The sequence below is a fragment of the Hypanus sabinus genome, chromosome 24 (genome assembly GCF_030144855.1).
Source record: "Hypanus sabinus isolate sHypSab1 chromosome 24, sHypSab1.hap1, whole genome shotgun sequence".
NCBI lineage: Eukaryota > Metazoa > Chordata > Chondrichthyes > Myliobatiformes > Dasyatidae > Hypanus > Hypanus sabinus.
The window spans coordinates 13,817,243-13,840,016 of NC_082729.1; the positions used below are offsets into that span (position 1 = coordinate 13,817,243).

General features: G+C 42.0%; 1 protein-coding gene and 1 long non-coding RNA gene across 3 annotated transcripts in view; one reads left to right on the forward strand and one right to left on the reverse strand.

Annotated features, from left to right (window-relative positions):
• The window catches only part of matn1 (matrilin 1), a 30,746-nt gene extending 24,624 nt beyond the window's left edge, over positions 1–6,122 (reverse strand). Inside the window, exons 1-2 of one of the 2 annotated variants that reach the window (XM_059949331.1) lie at positions 5,800–6,122; positions 5,157–5,406 (exon numbers count right to left, since the gene is read on the reverse strand). In XM_059949331.1, the coding sequence (XP_059805314.1) occupies positions 5,157–5,319 (163 nt within the window). In that variant the 5' untranslated portion in view covers positions 5,320–5,406; positions 5,800–6,122. Of the gene's footprint in view, positions 1–5,156 lie in introns of both variants that reach the window. The other variant, XM_059949329.1, reaches the window with a different exon arrangement.
• Positions 4–22,732, forward strand: LOC132380488 (uncharacterized). Its single transcript, XR_009507791.1, has 3 exons — positions 4–2,679; positions 3,557–3,627; positions 22,205–22,732. It is a non-coding gene; the product is annotated as an uncharacterized LOC132380488 (long non-coding RNA).
• Positions 22,733–22,774: the final 42 nt, after the last annotated feature.

Below are 22,774 nucleotides of genomic sequence, written 5' to 3' on the forward strand. Positions count from 1 at the left end.
CAAAGAGATAAAGAAAGTTGTGAAAAAAAGGGCAAAATGTAGGTGAAAACAAAATTGGGAGTCAAGTATTTTTCTGTATTGCACGATCCTTGGCTTTGCAGAATTTGTTTGATTTCTGTCAGTGGTCCTGTGCATTCTATTTTCAAATTTGTCTTTGAATATTGTCCTCAATTCAATTACAACTTTCCATTAGTTCAGACAACAACCGGGGGACATTATCAGTAACGTATCAGTAAAATTACTAGGGTGTGGGATTCATAAATGAAAAACTGAGTAATTGCATTTTGCTTGTGTTCTAACCACAGTGTAGGATCTACAATAATACAGGGTTAAGGTAAACTATTGGTATATTCTTTGAAGGAATATTTACAGTGTAGAAGCAAAAGGACGTTGCTTTGCAACATTAGGGGTACTCGGATAAGTTAAAGTGTCAGACCTGCATCAGACACCCTCTAAGTGCGCAATTATTCCACATTTGTGCTCTGTAGGGACAGTTGGTTCCACTACTGTCATTGTGATTCTTGTATTCTTTTATCACGGAAATATGGAAAAGGAGTTATTGTTCCTTTCTGTGCTTTGTGGCACATCGGGCAGCAACCTTGCCGTTCCTTTAGCATTTTTGATTATTCGACCCAGCGTGGACGGAAAGCATGCAAGGAGCCAGCTGGATTCGAACTCGGGACCACTCGCCCTGAAGTTCAGTGTGGATGCCACTACACCACCAGCCGGCTGCAGAAAAATAAAACTTTATTTTTTATTGTGGGACACAGAAGTCCAACACATGGTGGCTTCACAGACACATGGAGTCCCTGTTCTTCATTTCTGACACCTCCTGCTTTTATCGTACTGGATGAAGCATATTCCTTTTCTCTAAGTATTGTCTGTGATTTTTACAAAGACTGTTGAAGAATTGGGAGAGAAATATAACCTGATTAGAAAACATGAGTATACAATAACATGTAATTAAGAAAATAAAAATACACATATTAGTTTGAATATTTAAAAGATGTAAATACAATGGATGTAAAATTAAGGTATAGAGATTTTGGCATGGACTAGATGGGCTGAAGGGCCTGTTTCTGTGATGTTCTTCTCAATGACTCTATGGGCTATTCATAATACATAATGATAAACTCACAAATGAGAGTATGCAGATTTATAATGTGCTATTATTGGATTGATGTTCTGGAGAAATATTGGTGTATTACCACTTCTTTTTTTGGTAAGAAAATTCTTCCTTTATTGCTATAATAATCTTCTTTCCCTCCTCCTGAGCTTTGGTGTCAGATGTATTGCCAATCCTGAACAAGATCTCTGCAGCAGCATTTCATGTGATTTCCATCAGCCCTGGTCTGTTTTATGAAAAATTTGACCACCTAACAGTTGGATTAAACATCTGGGTCTAAACAGTGAGCATGGAGGCAAATAATACAGCTTCGGTTGGCCCTCACGTGGTACCAGAGATGTGCAGTGGGCAATATCCATATTCATCAAACCAACACCCGCAGCCCACATAGTATTGGACTATGAATGAAGCAACGCTTTCTGTGATTAATTTGGGGCGGCCCACTGGTGCAGCTCGTAGGTCTTCAGTCTCAAAGCTCCAGCATCCCGGGTCCAACCCTAATCCCTGGTGTTGTCTGCGGAGAATTCACACCAGGTGGGTTTCATAGGGGTGCTCCGGTTTCCTTCCACATCATAAAGAGATGTAGGGTGATTCAAGCCCTGATGCGTAGGTGAGTGATAAACTCTGTGGAAGTTGATAGTGCAGGTTTTTGCAAATAAAACAGCAGAGACGGTTTTAAGTTTAAGGGAAGCCATGACAACTCTTTTATTGTTCTCCAAACACAGAACACGCTGCGCCGTACAAAACTTCATCTGAACTCGTCATCATGTCAGACCAGCCTCTTAAAGTGAACCCCAGCTTGGAGTCGGTGGCTGTGAATTAGGTACGTTACCCTACAACAGAGGAAGGTTTTACAAGGGGGAGAAAGTGGGAAGCTGGTGCTCTGAGCCGGCATAGAGTCGATTGCCTGAAATGGCCTCCTTCCATATAATAAGGAAATATGGAAGGAGCATAAAGGATTGCAGTTAAGGCCGATGGAACAAGCTAGCCTTTGTAATTTGCGCAACAGTGAAGTATTTATGCACCAAAACTGTATCTGAAGCATAAGTGATACTTTATATTACCAAAACAACACTAATGTTGCCAAGACCAGCCCTTTTGCTTTAATACTGAAGGAATATAAAGAGTATACCAGCAGTATGATTGTGGACTTTTCAATAAGGATCAGTGGACATCATTAGGGTCGGAAACCTTATACTTTCTCAATTTAAGTGCTCAGAGAATAATTCGTGGTCGCCCCTCGCAACCGAGCACAGCTTTTGAGTAAATGTGGAACTTGCTTCATCAGGTGATGCACAGGCCATTAATTCACCTCCCATGACATTGACCTTTGGTTTGTCTTCAATAAATTGAACAGAGGAGGATGAATTAAAGAAAATACAGAAATACACAAGTGACTTTAACGGAGTGCAGATGTGTCCAATCACTAACAAGAGAAAATCTGCAAATGCTGGATCAGACCAGACGGAATCCAATGTGTCTCAGCTTCACTGTATGGCCTCTCAGCTGGACTGTATGGACCAGCAGTAATATTAACTTGGACAACAACAAAGGTAATAACAGGAGTAAAAAGCAGGTTTTACTTTTTAAAAAATTGTACAGTGTCTGCAATCTATTTTAAAATGCCACAATCATGAACATAGAATTCTACTTGGTGGGTTGAAAACAGCATGATACCTGTGAACGAAGTCACCGGAGAGAGGTACTAATAGATATGAAGCAGTCTCTTTATTCAACAAAATGAAATAGAGAAGGCATTATGTTGAGACCGACTTTGGAGGAAAAAGGCCTACATGACCCAACATTACATGACATTTTATATGCTAAAGATCAAATGACAATTCCATATTTACAATGCATCCACAATGCTTTCTTTGAACTACACACAAACTTCACACCTTGCGCTTCATACCCACACCACAAACATCTGAGTTGAGTTTTAATCTGGTTCCTGGTTCTAAGGAACCCATTGTTCAGAGCTGCATTTTAGATTTCATCCACAGTTCATATTTGCATCTGAAGTCAGTTGCTGAAGTTATTTCCAAAAGTGCTAACCCTCAAAAAAACGCTTTAACAATACCTAATTCCAAAGAAAACTACTTTCAATAGTTTATCTTAGAAAGATCAAGTTCAGCTTCTCACATCCAAGCCATCAATTCCAAATCATTCACAAACTGAGAGGAAAGTGACATAATGGTCTGCTCTTTGTGAAGTGGGGAAGCAACAAGAACCACGGAGAACATGGATAAATGGTCAAACATTTGGGAACTTGATAGGAACCATCCATATTAAAAGTAAAGACGGATTTTAATGGGCGATCACAACATTTGGATGAGACAATCAACTAAGTGAAAGTTGAGAATGAAATTGGGAACACTGAAGATACTAGCAGCTGATATCCAATATTTAATAATAATTTTCTGTTAATAGTACATAGCTACAAGGCAAAGAAGATAATGTTGTCACAAGCTGCGGTCTAACTAACTGGCAGACACGCAAAGGTCAGTTCCATTGATAATTCTCCTTTTCCTGCTCATTGTAAGTGATCAAACTAGTAATTTCGGAGGTGGCACCTTATACTGAAACAGAGGTCTAACTTGTGTATTATGGTACAAGTATAGACATGTGGAATTTCTGCTGTTTCATATCAGGGTGACAATATTGGTGACATAGTCAGAAACAAGAGAAAATCAGCAGATGCTGGAAATCCAAGCAACGCACACAAGTTGCTGGAGTTCCTCCAGCATTTTATGAACATTGGTGGCTATTTGCTTAGGATATTTTAAACTTGTAAATCTGGTTTAATATATTTAATCCATATCATATGTACTTTCTTCAATGATTTGGCATTATTAATGGGCCTGCAGGAAGTTAGCACTAGTTTCTTAACACTTTAACTCAGACAAGTTGCTGTTTTACTAAAATTATTTTTTATGCTGATGTATTAGAATAGTTCTAGTTATTTGAGTTTAAATGCCAAGTACAATGCACCTTGAAGGAGCTTCTAAAGTCTTAGTGACAATGATAATGAAGAGTCTGCAAACAATCCCAACTAAAACTTCTTAGCCTGTAAGTGTAGTCTGCTTGAAGAATGATTTGAAGACTTTGAACAAAAGACAACATGAGTTCATAGCTCCTTGAAAGCGTCTACACAGGTCGATAGGGTGGTTAAAAAGGCTTATGACATGCTTGCTTTTATCAGTGGAGGCATTGAGTTCACAAGTCAGGAAGTTATGTTGCAACTTTATAAAACTCTGGTTGGGCCACATCTGGAAGATTGAATACAGTTCTGGTCGCCCCACTATAGGAAGGATATTGAGGCTTCGGAGAGGGTGCAGAAGAGGTTTACCGGGATGCTGCTTGGTTAGGAGAGCATGTGCTATCACGAGAGGCTGGATAAACTTGTGTCCTTTTCTCTGGAGCAGCAGAGGCAGAGGGGAGATCCGACAGAGGTTTACAAGATCATGAGAGCCATTGAGTTTTCAGAGAGTGTCTGTTTCCCAGGGCTGAAATGTTTAATACTAGAGGGCTTGCATTAAAGGTGGATGGGGCGGGGGGGGGGGGGGGGGGCGATGTAAATTCAAGGGTGACGTGAGGGGTAAGTTTTTGACTCAGAGAGTGGTGGATGCCTGGTATGGTGGTAGAGACAAATACATGAGAGGTTTTTAAGAGACATTTGGATAGACACATGAGTGTAAGGAAGATGCAGGGATATGGAGGAGTAGGTAGAAGGGATTAGTGATTGGGTGTTTTTGATTTGTATTTTAACTGGTTTGGCACAAAATTGTGGGCAATGGTACTGTTCTGTGTTTAAATTTTCATACTTATAATTTCAGCATAGTACCATCAGGAATGTAGTGTTTACCCAATATTGGTGTGGATGCAAAAATCTCTTCAAAAAAAGTGAAAGATTTTAAGCACAAATTTGCAGAAAGTATAAACACTGGTTATTTACTATAATTAATGTTGAGCCCATAAAATATATAAGAAACCGACGACATTCTACTTTTTAATAAGCGTATCTTCTTACCTGCCGGAGGCTTTGCTTTAAGTGTAAGCACCGAGTTTACTTGAACGAGGATCAAGGCAGAAAGGAGCAGCCCGTTGAGAAGTCCCTTCATCTTGTTGAGCGAGCAGTTACAGGAGATCAGGGTTGTGTGGCAGAGAGTGGGGCCGGCTCCAGGTATTAACATGCTACCTACCCCTCGCAGAGGCCGGAACGCCGCCCGACACGTGTGAAACACACACAACCCGTTCAGGAAATGCGTTGAGGTTTAACTCTTTGATTAAAAAAAAAGTCTTAGTCCCCAGCGTCCCCTGGACCGCCGCAGTTTATAGAGAGGGGGAAATGATCGAGTCAGGAAAACGGATAGGCTCAGCCAGGCTGAAGGTCAGGAAAATTGCCTGATCTTACATCAACCTTGATCTTACAATGTAAGATTGATCTTACATCAACCTTACATCGTTGAAGATTTCTGAATGCGTTTTATTTCTAAGCCCGCTTTTCTCCCTCTCTCAATAATTTATATTTTAACATCCCCCCCCCCGACAGTTATTGCAATCAACCGTGTCGGGATCTAATCAGAAAGCGGGTGACTCCGCCTCGCAAAAAGCGGGAGAAGAAGCACTCTTCAGACCGACATAGTAGATTATTTTATTTGAGTGGAACGTACCCATCCCCCTCAGGAGTGAATAAACTTTCTCTGCAGGGGTTGTTTGACTAATTATTTTCACTGAGGTTAAGTGTGAGTTAGCTGCGATCAGCAACTGCGAACTTTGCCCATTCGATCAGCCCGAATTTGACTTTTTACTCCGCCAGCGTCGCTTGTTTCCCTTTGCATTTTCAATTTCGCCTTCTTCTCCCCTTTGCGGCGCTGCCCGTCTTTCGGATATTCGGAGACCCACCCTGACCTTTAACTGCGCAGCCCACCCACGTCATGAGAGAGAGAGTGAGAGTGAGAGTGAGAGTGAGAGTGAGAGTGAGAGTGAGAGTGAGAGTGGAGAGAGGAGAGAGAGAGAGAGAGAGAGAGAGAGAGAGAGAGAGAGAGAGAGAGAGAGAGAGAGAGAGAGAGAGAGAGAGATAGAGAGAGATATTGAGAGAGATTATAAGTAAATGATTCTCCTCTGTGGTTGGATCCCAGTCTCCAGACTGGTCAGGGTACAGGAAACAAACGCTTGAAAACACAATTTACTGGTCTGAACATTTAAGTGGTAAAGAGCGGAACACGTCTGATAAATCTCGACGTTTGTCCGCAGCCAATGGGCCCCCTTCCTCCCATTAATCTCCGACAAACCGTTTAAATAATTATGGACTTTACAGAAAGGGTAGGACGAGGGAACACAAACCAGTCCTCATAGAGGGATCAGAAGTGGAAAGAGCGAGCAATTTCGCGTTCCTGGGTGTCAAGATCTCCGAGGATCTAACCTGTTTCCAACATATCAATGCAGCCGTAGAGAGAAACACGGGGGTATACTTCATTAGGAGTTTAGTTTGTCACCTAAAACACTCGAAAACTTCTACAGATGAGGAGAGCATTCTGACGGGCTGCATCGCCATTTGGTATGGGGGGGGGGGGGAATACAGGATCGAAGCAAGCTGCGGAGAGTTGTAAACTCAGGCAGCAACATCACGGACACTAGCCTCCGTAGTATCCAAGACATCTTCAAGGAGCGATGCGCGGCGTCCATCATTAAGGACCCCCATCACCCAGGACATTCCCTCTTCTCATTGCTACCATCAGGAAGGAGGTACAGAAGCCTGAAGACACACAGTCAACGATTCAGGAACAGCTTCTTCGCCTCTGCCATCAGATTTCTGAAGGGACATTGAACCCATGAACACTACCCCACTACTTTTTTTTATTTCTGTTTTTGCACTACTTACTTAACGGTTGAATATACATATATACTTACTGTAATTTAGTTTTTTAAAAAATCTATATTTATCAGGTATTGCATTGTACTGCTCCCGCAAAGTTAACAAATTTCACGACAGATATTAAACCTGATTCTGATAAGACACGGTGAATTTTTTTCGATGACCGCATTTAGCCACGACCGTAGGTTTTAAGAATTCGGCTTCCCCCTATTCGATATTAATACTTGACTCAACAGCACAACAAGATTTGATGGAGTGAGTGTGTGTGTGTGTGTGTGTGTGTGTGTGTGTGTGTGTGTGTGTGTGTATGTGTGTGTGTGGTATTAATATTGCAGGGCAGTATCCGTGCTCCCACCCTCGCTGTACACCATTTACACGCTTTCCCCAGCGCTGAATTCGCGTGAATAAGTTTATTTCAAACTCTTCGCACAGTTCAACATTCACCCCGAGCCTGAAAAATAAACCGGATGGTTTATGGCGGGTCATCTTGGAGCCCACCTCCTCCTCGCCAGTAGGAGCATTGAAACCCTCACTGTTTTGGATGACATTCGGCCCTCGCTCTGCTATTTGCCAGGAACACCACCAGGCCGTCCGATAGCCGGAAGCTCTGGGTTCTAAGATCCTGCAACAACTTTTTGCATGTTCCATGTTCTTTTTGTAGCGCGGAGACGTGAACTTTATTCACTTACAAGTGGTATGAATGGGGTGTTCAAAATGTTTAACTCTTCACTACGGTTTCCCCCCACCACACACACACTCACAAACACGCGCGCGCACACACACTCACACTCGGAACGCTCTTGCCAATGCAATTTCAACAAATATTCCGTGAAATCTGACAAACCCGCAAGGCAAACACAACACTGCTTTATATCCAGCATTAGGGGACCACTACTGATGAGCGCAGGAACAAACTCCGACTTCGTAAATATTTACTTACTCCGGTCCTTTTCCAAGAATTTACTTTACAACAGATCTTCAACTGTGAAAAATGGTCTCTGTGAGAAATGGTTCCTTAAATGGCACGCACGCTTCAAGGTCTGGCAGAGAGTAGTTTTAGTGCAGGTGCCGAACTTTCTGGTGTTTGCTGATGTATAATTGATCAAAGGATCTAATCAAGACCTTCACTTTTCCAACAACTGCGCCTTCTATTGCTCAAAGTTGATTTGGAAGAGAAATGAAAAAAACAATGGCAGCTGTGGACAGCTTGGGCTACAGCTACAGTTGCAATGGAATCAGTAAGTGTTTGGAATACCTGCATCACTTCAGGATTTGGCGTCATCTTGATATTTAATAACCAAACACATGCAGACCAAGTACTCTGAACCTCCATCCAGTCGGCTCTGTCACCCCATCTCACCTTCGGAGTCTGCAATTCCAGCTCATTTAAAACCCTTGATTCTCAAAACTGGGATTACCAACAAGTGGAGAGGATGTTTCCTCTGGTGGGGGAGTCTGAGACCAGAGGACACCTCCTCAGAATATAGGGGCGTCCTTTGTAGACTGGAGATTAAGAGGAATTTCTTTAGAGAGTGATGAATCTGTGGAATTTGTTGCAACAAGAGGCCGTAGTGGCCAAGTCATTGGGTATATTTAAGGCAGAGATATTTGATTAGTCAGGGCGCGAAGGGACACGGGGTGAAGGCGGGAGAATGGGACTGTGGGAAAATGCATCAGCCATCAACCAATGGTGAAGCAGACTCGATGCGCCAAATGGTTTCTAGTTCTGTTCCTGCATCTTATGGTCAATAGCAGCTGTCGATTACAGTTACAGTGCTTTGAATGATTGGGATACCTGTAATACTTTAGGATTTGGCATCACATTGATAGTTGATAACGAAGCACATTCTGGCTAAGTACTTTAAAGCTCCATCCAATAGACTCGCACCACTTCTCACCTTTGGAGTCTGCAGTTCCAGCCATCAAGTTTAACAGTTCTGACTGCATCAGGTTTCTACTTGGAGACTGGCCAGAATCTTAAATCTATCCTCATCTAACAACTTAGTCATATAACTGGGATCCAGGTGGCCGAATGCATTAAATTTCAAAGATATATTACAAATACAGATTGCAAGTTGGCAGCAAGGAAAAGTCAGAACAAACACGTTTTTTTCAGGTTGGTTCTGAATGCATCAAGCAATTAATTTATCATCAAGTAAATGTAATGGTGACACTTTAGTTTTGATAAGAAAATGCAATCTTTTCCTAGTTTAGCAGATTGTACATCTCTTTATGGTCAACCATACAGCTAATGGAATGATCCTTAAATCACTGGGGTATTTAATGTATTTAAAATATATTTTTATTTACTGAGATACAGCACAGAATAGACCCTTCTAGCTATGCCACCTATCATCCCCCGCCCCCGGACTTAATCCTAGTCTAATCACAAGACAATTTTCAATGACTGACTGACTTACCAATCGGTAGGTCTTTGAACTGTGGGAGGAAACCTGGAGGAACTCACACGGTCATGGGAAGAGCGTACAAGCTCCTTAGGGGCAACAGCAGGAATTGAATCCAGGTTGCTGGTATTGTAAAGCGTTGTGCTGAACACTATACTACTTTGTCAGAAGTCAAGGAAAATCAGCAAATTGGAACAAAGACAATACTATAATCATCACAGATAAGTTGGAAGAATTTTACATGTTTAAAAATCTTACATGTGAAATTGATTTTGATCAGAAACTTGGGAATGTAAATTACTTTATAAAAGCCAGTGTAATTTTGGGTGTAATTTGCCCCTATATGTCTGAAAGCACCCAAACCAGACACTTAAGTTCTATGCACCTGTAAAAGGCATGTAAACTATTAAGGAATGTCAAAATACCGATAACTATTTTCCTAAAAGTGGTTTGTGACGGAGATCAACAGACAATGCAAGATAATAGCTCTATTCTCAGTAACATAACATAGGAATAATATAAATAATATAATTAGTGTGTTATTACACAAGGGTCTTTCCTTTATGAAAAGCTACACGATTCAAACAACTATAGGCACAACACAAATAAAATTGTATTGATTGTATAATTTATTTATGGAAATAAGCACATTTTACAGAACAGCTAGCATTAAAAAATCATTTGTTATGATTGCACTAAATGTGAGGGCAGATATCGCACCACAGATATCAAAAAGTTATAGGGAATCTTCAAATACGCAAGGAAAAAATTACATTCAGTTTGTACAATTTTACAGTTCAAAACTAAAATGACACATTTGAAGCTTAGAAGTCTTAAACATTTCAATGCTCTTTTTTCTTCGTAAGGTATGGATTTTGAACAATTAAAAACTAATTCTAAAGCTAATGCTCCATTTGAAGTGGTTTATACCACTTTTTAACAGAATTTACTGTTTACACTAAACAATAAAGTACGAGACAATTGCTCTTTATATAAATTCTTAACACTAAAATACACCCAATCAGAAAATTGTGATAGATAATGAAAATGAGTGAAGCTTTCATAAACAGAACTTTTAAATGGAAAAAGATTTAACTACATCAAAGGAGCAGATTTTCTTATTCCCTCATAGCCCTTCCCTTATAAAGATGTTGCAGAATTCAAATATGATCAAAAGATGTGGTTTAACTTTTTGTTCAAAATAAGTAACACAGTCATCTTTCTGATCCAAATTCACCAGGAATTTCAGCTCAGAGAATCTTGTTCTACCTTGCTGATCTATCATGTGTAATAAATAGCACAAATATTTAACAGCTATCTTTAATACCAGTCATTCAAACACAAGCAGCTTTATTACTTTGAATGAACAGATTATAATGTTTCAGGTCTGCTTTCAGTCAGCTAGCAGTTAGAATCTGGTTCATAAGAATTGCACACAAGGAATTCACTTGACAAATGTGTTCTGTTGCATTGTGTCACAGCTGGTAACTGATTAAGAGTTTCCTACCAAACAAGAATCTAATGAAACTTTAATCTTCTACAAACTCTGATATCTGCAAACATACCAATTGTGTTTGATGACTGACATTATTGGAGACAAAGCAGTATTAGTTTTAAAAACTACAGTACCCCGTGGGGCAATGTTTTAGTACATGAAAAGGGGAAGTTATAAGCTGTGTAGTTATTATCCACTCAAAATTCATTCCCGATAACTTTTTGATGACATTTTTTAAAAGTAGTTACACTAATTGGTCTAGAATTTGTGGGATGGATTCCACTGTCAATAATGAATAGCCAGCTGGATCTGCTTGCCACCTCTAGGGTTCTCTCACTTTTGTTGCAGGATTTATAGGTAGCTTCTCATTGTTTAAAACAACACCCAACAAACTATCTGGAAAACACCAGCAGCATCCAGGAATCGGTAATTATCACCCAGTATGGCTTTAACACTACTTACACACACAATCTTGGTTTCAATTGCTGTCAGTATCAGAACTAGCAAATAAACAAGTACAATGGACAATTCTATAAAAACCCAAACTGTTCCCACTTGCATAGATTTTGAGATTATTATTTCCATTTACACAAAACAAAATTCTCAAAATTCACAAGTTGCCATTATAAAGCACATTCAGTGCAAATTGCTTTCAAAGCTCAATACAATATTGCTGATATTTTTCATAGGTACTGAATATGCAAATATTCACATCAGGCCACTGTAAATTACATTGATGTGTAGGAAGGCGGAGATCCCTTGAATGTCAATTCTGGTGCTTTTTTTCCCATCCTCCTCACATAATGGCAACTTCATGATATCTGTGTTTGCTGGTAGCTGGGTCTGAATGAGAAATAACTTTCATTACACACCAATGTTAGTGAATAAAATTTAATCTAATGAGAGAATCTATTCATGCAAGTGCAAAAATGGACAGATTTCTCAAAAGGTTATAGTTTATCACGAAGTCAATGTACCAAAACGAATGATGATAGAATCTGTAAGCATAAAATGGATTGGTTCAACAGAACCATGAAACAAATACATTTCAAATAGCACAAATGTAAACAGCAGACCAAAATAAAATAAACACTGTTAATACACTACAGTTGCATAGCTAGCCTGAAATAAGAAATCATATACATCGGCTGATTCTTAAAAAAAACATTTCTACAGATGATTTAAGTAATTTAGTAACCGTCTAAACTAAACTATACTCACTATTGATTTTTCGGTTTACTTCCCTGGGAAGATGCCTCCTATTTGGAAAAACCCAAGAAAAAAATAATTTACATCTTCAAGACTGAAACTACGTACTAAACAAAGGGAATTTACTCTGATTTACAACAAACATAAACTGATTCCAAATTGAACAGACATTTATCATTTCTATGTGTTTGCAATGACACTTCACATTTCCTTTAACCCAGTGTTTCCAAACATTTTTAGCCCAATGCCCCCCAAAGCACCTTCATTCTTGCCAACGCTCCTCTTAGGCACAATACATTTTTCTGCACCACCAGAGTGTAAAAACATGTCCACCATATGGTTGTGCTTTAAATTTTTATTTGTCTTTACAAATTAAAGACAAATTTGTCTTTATCTAGCTTACACAGTACCTGTGTGCTATCAGGAACTTTGCTATCAATGTGATCCTTGAGCTTGATGGCTTTTACCAAGGGTTGAAATATCTGGTTTAAGTTGTAACACCAAAATCCTCAAGTCCCCACACGTAACAATGACCTAGCCGTTTCTGATTTTTGTCAGTATGTGGTTCACTTGACTTTTTCAACAAAAGGATGGAAATGCAATGAAGAGCAGTTTAGCTCTTCTCCAAAGACCAAGAAACTTTGCAAGACAGTGTAGCCACGTACCACAAAAGCTGACATTTTTGAAAAACATATTTGCTTCATCATTCTGAATTTTGATGATTTCTTCTTACAAGTTCTCTTCCTGCTCTTCCACCTTGCAAAGAAATGGATTAATTACCCAATTCGGAATTTCCAGATCATTGAAATCCTTGAATCAATTCTGAAAATCTTTCTTCATTGACTGCAGGTGTCAGCAGAACCCTTGCAAATCACCGTCTGTGAAAGAGAGTGCCATACGTTCCATGCAGGGAAACTGTGAGAACATTGTTCTCCTGATGTTTTGCTTATATATTTCCAATTTTCTGTTAAAAATGACACTGTACTTTTTGCCAGGATTAAATTGAAATTCTCACCCTGCAGTTTCACGTATAGAATGTTCATTTAGTCATACAGATTGGCTAGGTCTGCCAAATTTCCATATAGAAGTTCAATCTTGTTTCCCAAGTTCTTGTCAACTTTGAGGGAAAATTCAACCACATTGTCAAAAAGATCAAAGAAATGTTTTAAGCAGCAGCCTTTTGACAGCCAATGCACTTCAGCGTGAAGAAGCAAGCATTCAAACTTTTCTTTGTTATCTTGGCATAACTGGTAAAATATTCTGCTATTCAATGGACAGTAGATATTACAAGAGTCACGCTTGAAAAAAAAATCGCAGGCTGAGGTTTTTGGCTGTGAGATGTTGACGAGGAATTACACAATGGATGGCAAACAGACTTGGAATTTCTTTTTTCATACGTGCCAGTAAACCAGCATGGCGACCTGTCATATATGATACTTCACCTGCTGCACAAGAAATCATGTTCCTAATCAGAATACTTTTATCGTCAATATACATTTTGAGCTCATCGTGAATTAATTCTCCATTGAAATTTGTTTTGAATGTTTTACAAAAGAGAATCACTTCATAAACTTCCATTTTTGATAAACCTTACATATGCCATTAGTAATGCCTCATTGTCTTGCACAGTTGACTCATACAGTTGTATCCCAAATTCTGTTTTTTGTAGCTCTGCGCATAGTTATACATAATGTCTTCACTTATTTCATCAATATGACAATGAAATATTACTAATCAAAGGAATTGATTTTAAAACACTGGTATCCATTTTGAGAACAGTGGTGAACATACCTGATGCAGCAGGCATTATTAATCTTTCACCAATTGTAAGAGATTTTTCCCACACTTTGCTATTACTTTGGAAATGTTATAAGGAGCAAAGAGAGTACTATCAAGGTCAGTTTTAGCTTTCTTGGCAAATGACTCATATGCAACACTTTTCAAATGCTTTTTTCATCTTCTGGAACTGAGTAATTCCATAAGTAGCCTTTTTTGGGTGTCTTTTATGGAACTGTTCCTGCAATCTTGATGGTTTCACAGCTCCATTATACAGTACAGTATTACAAATAAGACATAAGGGGCATCCCTGATCTAACAGGAATGGAATAAAATCATTCTCCAGATATGTAATATTGTACTGATGCACTTTCTGTAGTTTCTGTTTCTTAGCAGGATTAGGATTCAAGGCTTCTCTGCCGTCAGGCTCAGAGATAGTGCTGTATGTATTTATCAATCACAAACAGGGCGATATTAAAATAAAAAATGATCACAACACAAACTGGGAATGGCTACCAGATGTTGATGATGGCAATGAGTTGACACAGATGGAACAACGGTAGTAGCACACAAAGGAACGGCGAGGCAAAGGTGAAGACGATCACAAGAGTGAAAATTATGTGGACAAGGATCAGAGTGGATTCCGAAAGTTAGTCGGGATAGAGCTGCAGTTTGATAAGCTACCTTTAAACTATTCCTGTTAGTGTGATTGACCAATCATGTACGGTCACATAATCACCAAAGGTGGTTCTTGACTGCACATATGAAGCCGAGGTGGCTTTGAATCTCGCAGTTGTCAGGTTCACTGATTGGCTCTCTTTCATCATTTGTCATTGTTACTATAACCTTGATGTTCAAGTAACACACACACACCGTACGTGCCACTCTGACAGACTGTCAGTAGGGAAGGTATCCGATCTCTCTGGAAGAGTTGAGAGATGTACAGCAATCTAAAGTTTTCATTAAAAATCTTACTAATTATGGGCAAATTACTATCTATTTAACCACGTGCATTACCACAAATTCTGAACAATTTCATAAAAACCAACCCTGTAACACTAGCCAGCAGGTTCATATCAACATAAATCACAGCCCAAATCACCATGCACTTAGGTTCTAATAGAAGTAATATTACATGCAGACCACATACTTTAAAAAAAAAGAGTTCTAAACAAAACCTCTGTAATGAGAAGTACAACTACTGGCTATGCCCCCAATGAATGAAGGCAGCACATTTAATACACTCATCTATTTCCAGCTTATTGATCATCAAGTTAAACGAACCCGGGAACGAAGATCAAGAAGAGTGTCCACCAAGCTGCTCTGCTGTTCCAATTCCTTAATGAACTTGAAGCATCGGCAGACAGTACTGATTAAATACCACTAGGGTCAAAAATCAGAAAATTATCTGGATCACAATACTTACTTTACAGAGACACAAGAGAGTTTAATTTGTATACTGTATTCCCCTAAAATATCAGAACTTAGGCAGATTAGAAAAACAGCTTTATCATTTTAATTGAGATTGCCTACCAGTAAATAAATGTACAACGTTTGGTAGGCACCAACATTTTCATTTTCATTTTTAGAATCTTTTTATTGATATATAATCTTCAACAACTATAAAATGATACAAAACTTCAACAGATTAATATGTATACAATTAATAAAGCTGAAGAAAAAACTGATCTTAAAATATAAAAATGGGAAAAAAAATATATATATAAGAAAAGGGAAAAAAAAGAACCTCATTTAACTAGGAAAAAAACCCACCAACTACAAAAAAAGCCCCATTAGGAATCAACCCCCCCAGAGCAATACATTTGACCATCATCTAAATATATATAAAAAAAGTCATCAACCACCATTTCTTATTTATATAAAAAAATAAAATTGGAAGGATACCATATAACTTAATTCAAATTAAATGATAATATTTGGCAAAAGAACCCCATCTTCTCTCAAAATCAAATCCAGGATCAAAAATTCTACTCCTAATTTTTACCAAACTAAGACATAACATCACTTGAGAAAACCATTCAATTAATGTAGGGGAAGAAATATTTTTCCATTTTAATCTCTTTAAATTTAGTGCTATTAGTTTCTGAACTTTACAGTGGCAGATATACAAGAAGTAGTTTGCGTAGTTGAGAATTACTTTGCATTTTAATCTTTTGGAATGTTCTTTTATTAGATACTGCAAGTAAAGAGCAATTTTCCATTTGGGGAAAAGATTTATTCACAAAGCAAACTATTTGATTTCTCAATGAAAGTTGCCTGTCATGTCCATTGCCCCTAGTGCTTCAGTAAAGCATCTTGATTTATTAGATAAATCAAGATATTAAAAAGAAATATAATTTAATTCTTGCAGTATATATTTAGCATAACAACAATCTGATCTTGAATTTACAATATTAGCCTCCAAATATTACAATAGCACAAATTTTGAGTAAAAATAAAGGGGCAAGTACTGTCAGTCTTTATTCAGGACATATCATCCAAGTTGTAGAACTACAAACTTTTATTAAAGGAGGGATTGTAGCTATGTGCTACACACAGCGCTGAAATAACGACACACATTTGGTAAGTTGTTTCGAGACTAGTTTATTCAAATTTCCTGGTGCTGGTATTTAAATCTCTAGCGCCTGCCCTCTCCGGGCGGAAATGACATCAGAGGTGCATTACCAAAGTCTCTCCCTGCGCACTGGCTATTTGTGAGCCAGTTCACCTGCGCAGAAAATGGGACGCCACATAACCCCCCCCCCCCAGAACTGGCGATATACCCCCCAATGTCCTCAGTCTGGGTTGGACTCTGTTTGGGAGGTCTGCCTTTGCGCCGCAGTGCCTGAACCGCGACCGGCTGTGCCAAGTCCACATGGGCTGGTTTGAGTCGATCCACCGTGAAAACCTCCTTTTTCCCCCCAATGTCCAGAACGTACGTGGACCCGTTGTTGTTGATCGCCCTGAACAGCCCCTCTTACGGCCGCTGTAGCGGCGCCCGGTGTCCACCCTTTCATACAAACACAAACTTACAGTTTTGCAATTCTTTGGGTACATGGGTCGGGGTCAGTCCATGCTGTGAAGTTGGTACGGGGGCCAGGTTGCCAAGCCTTTCGCGTAGCCTGTCCAGGACTGCTGTGGGTTCTTCCTCTTGCCCCCTTGGGGCTGGTATGAACTCTCCCGAGACGGCCAGGGGTGCGCCATACACCAACTCGGCCGACGAGGCGTGCAGATCCTTTGGGCGCTGTATGAATTCCAAGCAGGAACCAGGGAAGCTCGTCCACCCAGTTAGGTCCTCTCAGGCGGGCCATGAGACCTGACTTCAAGTGACGGTGGAAGCGTTCCACTGGTCCGTTCGACTGTGGGTGGTAGGCAGTTGTGTGGTGCAGCTGTGTTCCCAACAGGCTGGAGGTGAACTGGGCGCCTCTGACGGAGGTAATGTGGGCCGGTACCCCGAAGCGTGCTACCCAGGTTGCGATCAGTGCTCGGGCGCAGGAATCAGCAGATGTGTCAGTGAGTGGGACCGCCTCTGGCCTCCTCGTGAACCGGTCTACCACTGTTAGGAGGTACCGTGCTCCTCGGGACACTGGGAGGGGGCCCACGATATCCATGTGAATGTGGTCGAACCTCCGGTGGGTAGGTTCAAACTGTTGTGGCTTTAGTGTGCTGCTGTACCTTGGCTGTTTGGCACTGTGTGCACGTACTGGCCCATTCACTGACCTGCTTGCGAAGTCCGTGCCATGCAAATTTGCTGGAGACCAGCCGGACGGTTGTCCTGATAGATGGGTGCGCCAAACCGTGTATGGAGTCGAAAACCCACCGCCTCCAGGCTGCCGGGATGATGGGGCAAGGTTGGCCGGTAGCCACGTCGCACAGGAGGGTCCTATCACCTGGGCCTATGAGAAAGTCTTGCAGCTGCAAACCCGAGACTGCGGTCCTGTAGCTGGGCATCTCGTCGTCTGCCTGCTGCGCCTCCGCCAGTGCTGCATAGTCCACCCCCAGGGACAGGGCCTGGACAGTTGGTCTGGAGAGTGCGTCCGCCACGACGCTGACCTTTACCGAGACATGCTGGATGTCCGTCGTGTACTCCGAGATGTAGGGCAGATGTCACTGCTGGCGAGCCGACCTGGGATCGGACACCTTCGTGAATGCTAAGGTCAACGGTTTGTGGTCCGTGAATGCGGCGAATGGCTTGCCTTCTAAGAAGTACCTGAAATGCCGGATTGCCAGGTATAGTGCCAACAGTTCCCGGTCGAAAGCACTGTATTTGAGCTCGGGTGGTCGCAGGTAATTGCTGAAAAACGCCAGGGGTTGCCAGCGACCCTCAATGAGTTGTTCCAGCACCCCACTGACTGCCGTGTTAGATGCGTCCACTGTGAGGGCGGTAGGGACATCCATTCTGGGGTGCAAGGCTTCTTTCGTTTTAATGAAAGTGGCGGTGGACTCCTCGTCCCAGGTAATGTCCTTGCCCTTACCCGACAACAGGGCGAACAGGGGGCGCATGATTCGGGCAGCTGAAGGGAGGAAACAGTGGTAGAAATTTACCATACCCACGAATTCCTGAAGGCCTTTGATTGTGTTGGGTCGGAGGAAATGGTGGACTGCGTCTACCTTAGCGGGCAGAGGGGTTGCCCCGTCTTTAGTAATCCTGTGGCCCAGGAAGTCGATGGTGTCGAGCCCAAACTGGCATTTGGCCGGGTTGATTGTCAGGCTGTATTCACTCAGTCGGGCGGAGAGTTGACGGAGGTGGGACAGATGCTCCTGACGACTGCTGCTGGCTATGAGGATGTCGTCCAAATAGATGAAAGCGAAGTCCAGGTTGCATCCCACTGCGTCCATTAACCGCTGAACTGTCTGTGCGGCATTCTTTAGGCCGAACGGCATGCAGAGGAACTCGAAAAGGCAGAAAGGGGTGATGAGTGCCATTTTGGGGACGTCGTCCGGATGCATCGGGATTTGATGGTATCCCCAGACGAGGTCCACCTTGGAGAAGATCCGTGCACCGTGCAGGTTTGCTGCAAAATCCTGAATGTGCGGCACAGGGTAGCGGTCCGGTGTCGTAGCCTCATTCAGCCTGCGGTAGTCGCCGCATGGTCTCCAGCCCCCTGTTGCTTTGGGCACCATTCGCAGGGGGGGAGGCCCATGGGCTGTCGGACTGCCGTATGATCCTCAATTCCTCCATCCGCTTGAATTCCTCCTTCGCCAGGCGGAGCTTTTCTGGGGGGAGCCTTCGTGCGCGGGCGAGGAGGGGTGGTCCCTGGGTCTGAATGTGGTGCTGTACCCCATGTCTGGGCATGGCTGCCGTGAACTGCGGTGTCAGAATCGATGGGAAGCCCACCAGGAGTCTGGTGAATTCGTTGTCCGACAGCATGATGGAGTCCAGGTGTGGGGCCGGCAACTTGGCTTCACCCAGGGATAATGTCTGGAAAGTCTCAGCATGTACCAGTCTTTTCCCTTGCAAGTCGACCAGCAGGCTGTGAGTTCGCAAGAAGTCCGTCCCCAGGAGTGGTTGGGCCACTGTGGCCAGTGTGAAGTCCCACGTGAACCAGCTGGCAACGAACTGCAGCTGCACTGTGCGGGTGCCGTAGGTCCGTATCGTGCTGCCATTTGCAGCCCTCAGGGTGGGTCCTGGCTTCCTGTTGCGGGTGTCGTACCCTGAAGAGAGCAAGACGCTGATCTCCACTCCAGTGTCGACCAAGAACCGGCGTCCCGACTGTTTGTCCCAAATGTCCAAGTCCCAAATGTCACCAAATGTCCTGGTGGCCAGCCACCATAGTCATTAGTGGCAGCTGGCTCTGGCCCTGGCATGGCGGGCGACAACGGCGGGCTTTTGTGCCCCACCGCTGGTGGTAGAAACACCACTGTTCACTGGCCTCCTCACTCCTGCCTCTGTGTTGTGTGCGCCCCCCTGCCGGGCCTGGTCTGGTCTGCTGTTGGGCGCGTGGCCTAGTAATCTGACCGACGGACGCCATGCTCTCCCTCTTGGCTTTCCACAGCACGTCTGCCCGGGCCGCCACCTTCCGGGGGTCGCTGAAATCTGTGTCGGCCAGCAGCAGATGTATGTCCTCAGGCAGTTGCTCCAGGAACGCTTGCTCAAAAATGAGGCAGGGCTTGTGTCTGCCAGCCAGGGACAGCATCTCATTCATCAATGCTGATGGCAGTCTGTCTCCCAAACCATCCAGGTGAAGCAGGTGGGCACCCCGCTCACGCCGTGAGAGGCCAAAGGTCCCAATGAGCAGTGCCTTGAATGCTTCATATTTGCGTTCTTCTGGGGGGTGACTGTATGAAATCCGCAACCTGGGCGGCCGTCTCCTGGTCAAGGGCGCTCACCACATGGTAGTAACGTGTGGAATCAGAGGATATCTGCCAAATCTGGAACTGGGCTTCTGCTTGGCTAAACCACACGCGTTGTCGCAGCATCCAGAAAGTCGGCAGTTGTAGTGAAACTGCGTGAACAGATGAAGAGTCAGTCAAATCCCGTTTGGACCATCGGGGTCACCAATGTAGCGATGTGCTACACACGGTGCTGAAATAACAACACGCAGTCGGTAAGTCATTTCGAGACTAGTTTATTCAAACTTCCTGGTGCTGGTATTTAAATCCCTAGCACCCGCCCTCTCCAGGCGGAAATGACATCAGAGGTGCATTACCAAAATCTCTCCCCGCGCGCTGGCTATTTGTGAGCTGGTTCGCTTGCGCAGAAAGTGGATCGCCACAGGATAAGGATTAGTTTTGTTGGGAATTTCTACTGTAAAAGCACAGGTGCATGTCTTAGATTGACCACAGTGGGGCAGTACCGTGGTACAGCTAGTGGAGTTACTGTTGCACAGTTCCAGTGACTCAAATTCAAACCTGACCTTGGGTGCTGTATGGAGAATGAATGTTCTTCCTGTAGTTCTCCAAGGTTAAAAACATACAAGTTGGTAGGTTAATTGCTCACTGTAAATTGAGCTTAATGGGTAGGTGAGGGGCCATCGAGGGTAGTTGATGGCAATGCAATAATAGGTTATACGGAAAATTAGTCCAATCCAAAAAGGTCTCCTTCAACACTGTAGGCAATCATCAGAACATTTGAAATGTTGCTGTATTTCAATACATCTGGTAAATAAATTTCTCTAAAGACAGACAGAAAGGACCTGGAATACCAGTATTCCAGCAACCATTAATTCTACTTTGCAACTTGTTCCAAAAAAGAGCTAAGATTTCACTTAGAATTTACAGCTGTAAAAGACAGCATTTCATGCAACTATACGATGACATTTATACTTTGTGCATCTCATCATTCCAATTGGCTCTTCCAAAATCTTCTCTTCTATATTTAAAATGACACTCCTAGATTATGCTAGAAATGAAAAGGTTATATAGCACACCCAAACATTATGGCAGAATGTATTGTGATTTATCCTTAAACGTGAACCCTTGACAAAAATTGACAAAATAAGTTGTTTACTTGGTTATTCCACCCCACACATAAATTTTGTAACTCAAAAATTTATTGTACTGAGATATAGCATGGAACAGGCCCTTCTGGCCCTTTGAGCCTCACTGCCTAGCATTCCCTGATTTAATCCTAGCCTAATCATGCGACAATTTACAATAACCAATTAACCTACCAACTGGTACATCTTTGGACCATGGGAGGAAACCAGAGCAACTGGAGGAAATCCACGTGGTCACAAGGAGAGTGTACAAACCTTTAGATAGCAGTGAGAATTGAACAGGATCGCTATACTTTAAAGCATTGTGCTAACCACCACAGTTTTTGTTGTAATTTATGGTATTGTGCAAGGGTAAAATTTCTGTTATTCAAACAGCCATAATGCAAGGGTACACTGTAGTTGCTCTGCCTCCTTTCTTCCAGAAGAAACAGAGTTAAAAGGAAATCCAATTCTTTCTCAAAAGCAGGAGAAAGGAAAAACTAGGAATTTCCAGGTTACCTTGACATCAGTCATAACCTCTTATTCTAGTACTCAATTCATCCTGAAATAATATACTATTGTAACTATATAGGACCGTAAGGGAGACCATGCCTGAAACATGCATGGGCTGGATCTTCCTACCCAAGGATATACATGCACAGAGGGAATTCAGCAAAGATTCACTAGACTGAACTCTGATTCAAAAAGTTTTGAATGGCCAAGTGGCTCTTCAGTTTTAAAGAAAACATTAACTAAGACACACACATTATATTATTTTTCAGAAGGCTGTTTAGATGAATATTTAGAAGTACGGAGTAATATGTAAGAGATTCAATGGTTCAGTTTAGTATCAGAGAATGTATACAGTATACAACCTGAAATTCTTACTCTCCACAGACATCCATGAAACAGAAGAAAAACCACAAAGAATGAATGGCAGAAAAATGTTCAAACTCCAAAGCTTGCCCCTCCCAAGCAGAAGCAGCAGCAAAAGCATCAACTTCCCCTACCCCCTCCTTTTGCCTGCCTCAACAAAAGCATCAGCATCCCCCTCGCCACCCACTATGCAAGGAATAGCAAGTCCCCAAAGAGACCATGAGCTAGAGGCCATCACAAATTACTTTCCACCGGACAGTCTGACATGCCATCGGCTCTTTCTCTTCCTAACGTGGAGGAGAGAGGCATTGCTCCTGCCAACAGCTCGCTGTTTCTGCGTTACAGTATCTGATGAATGATAATACTAACACCAGATACAGAAGAAGGACATTTAGCTGTTGTAGACTTAATTACTGCAATTTACAATTCATCTAGTTTACCATTGGCACCAACCTGTTGCTTCCATATGATGTAAGCTATTAAAATAATAGATTATCCCAAAATTCATTCAAATTAACAGTTTTATCAAGACACCAACATACTTCTTATATTCAGTAACATCTGTATTTCTTACCTTCAAAAGCATCACTG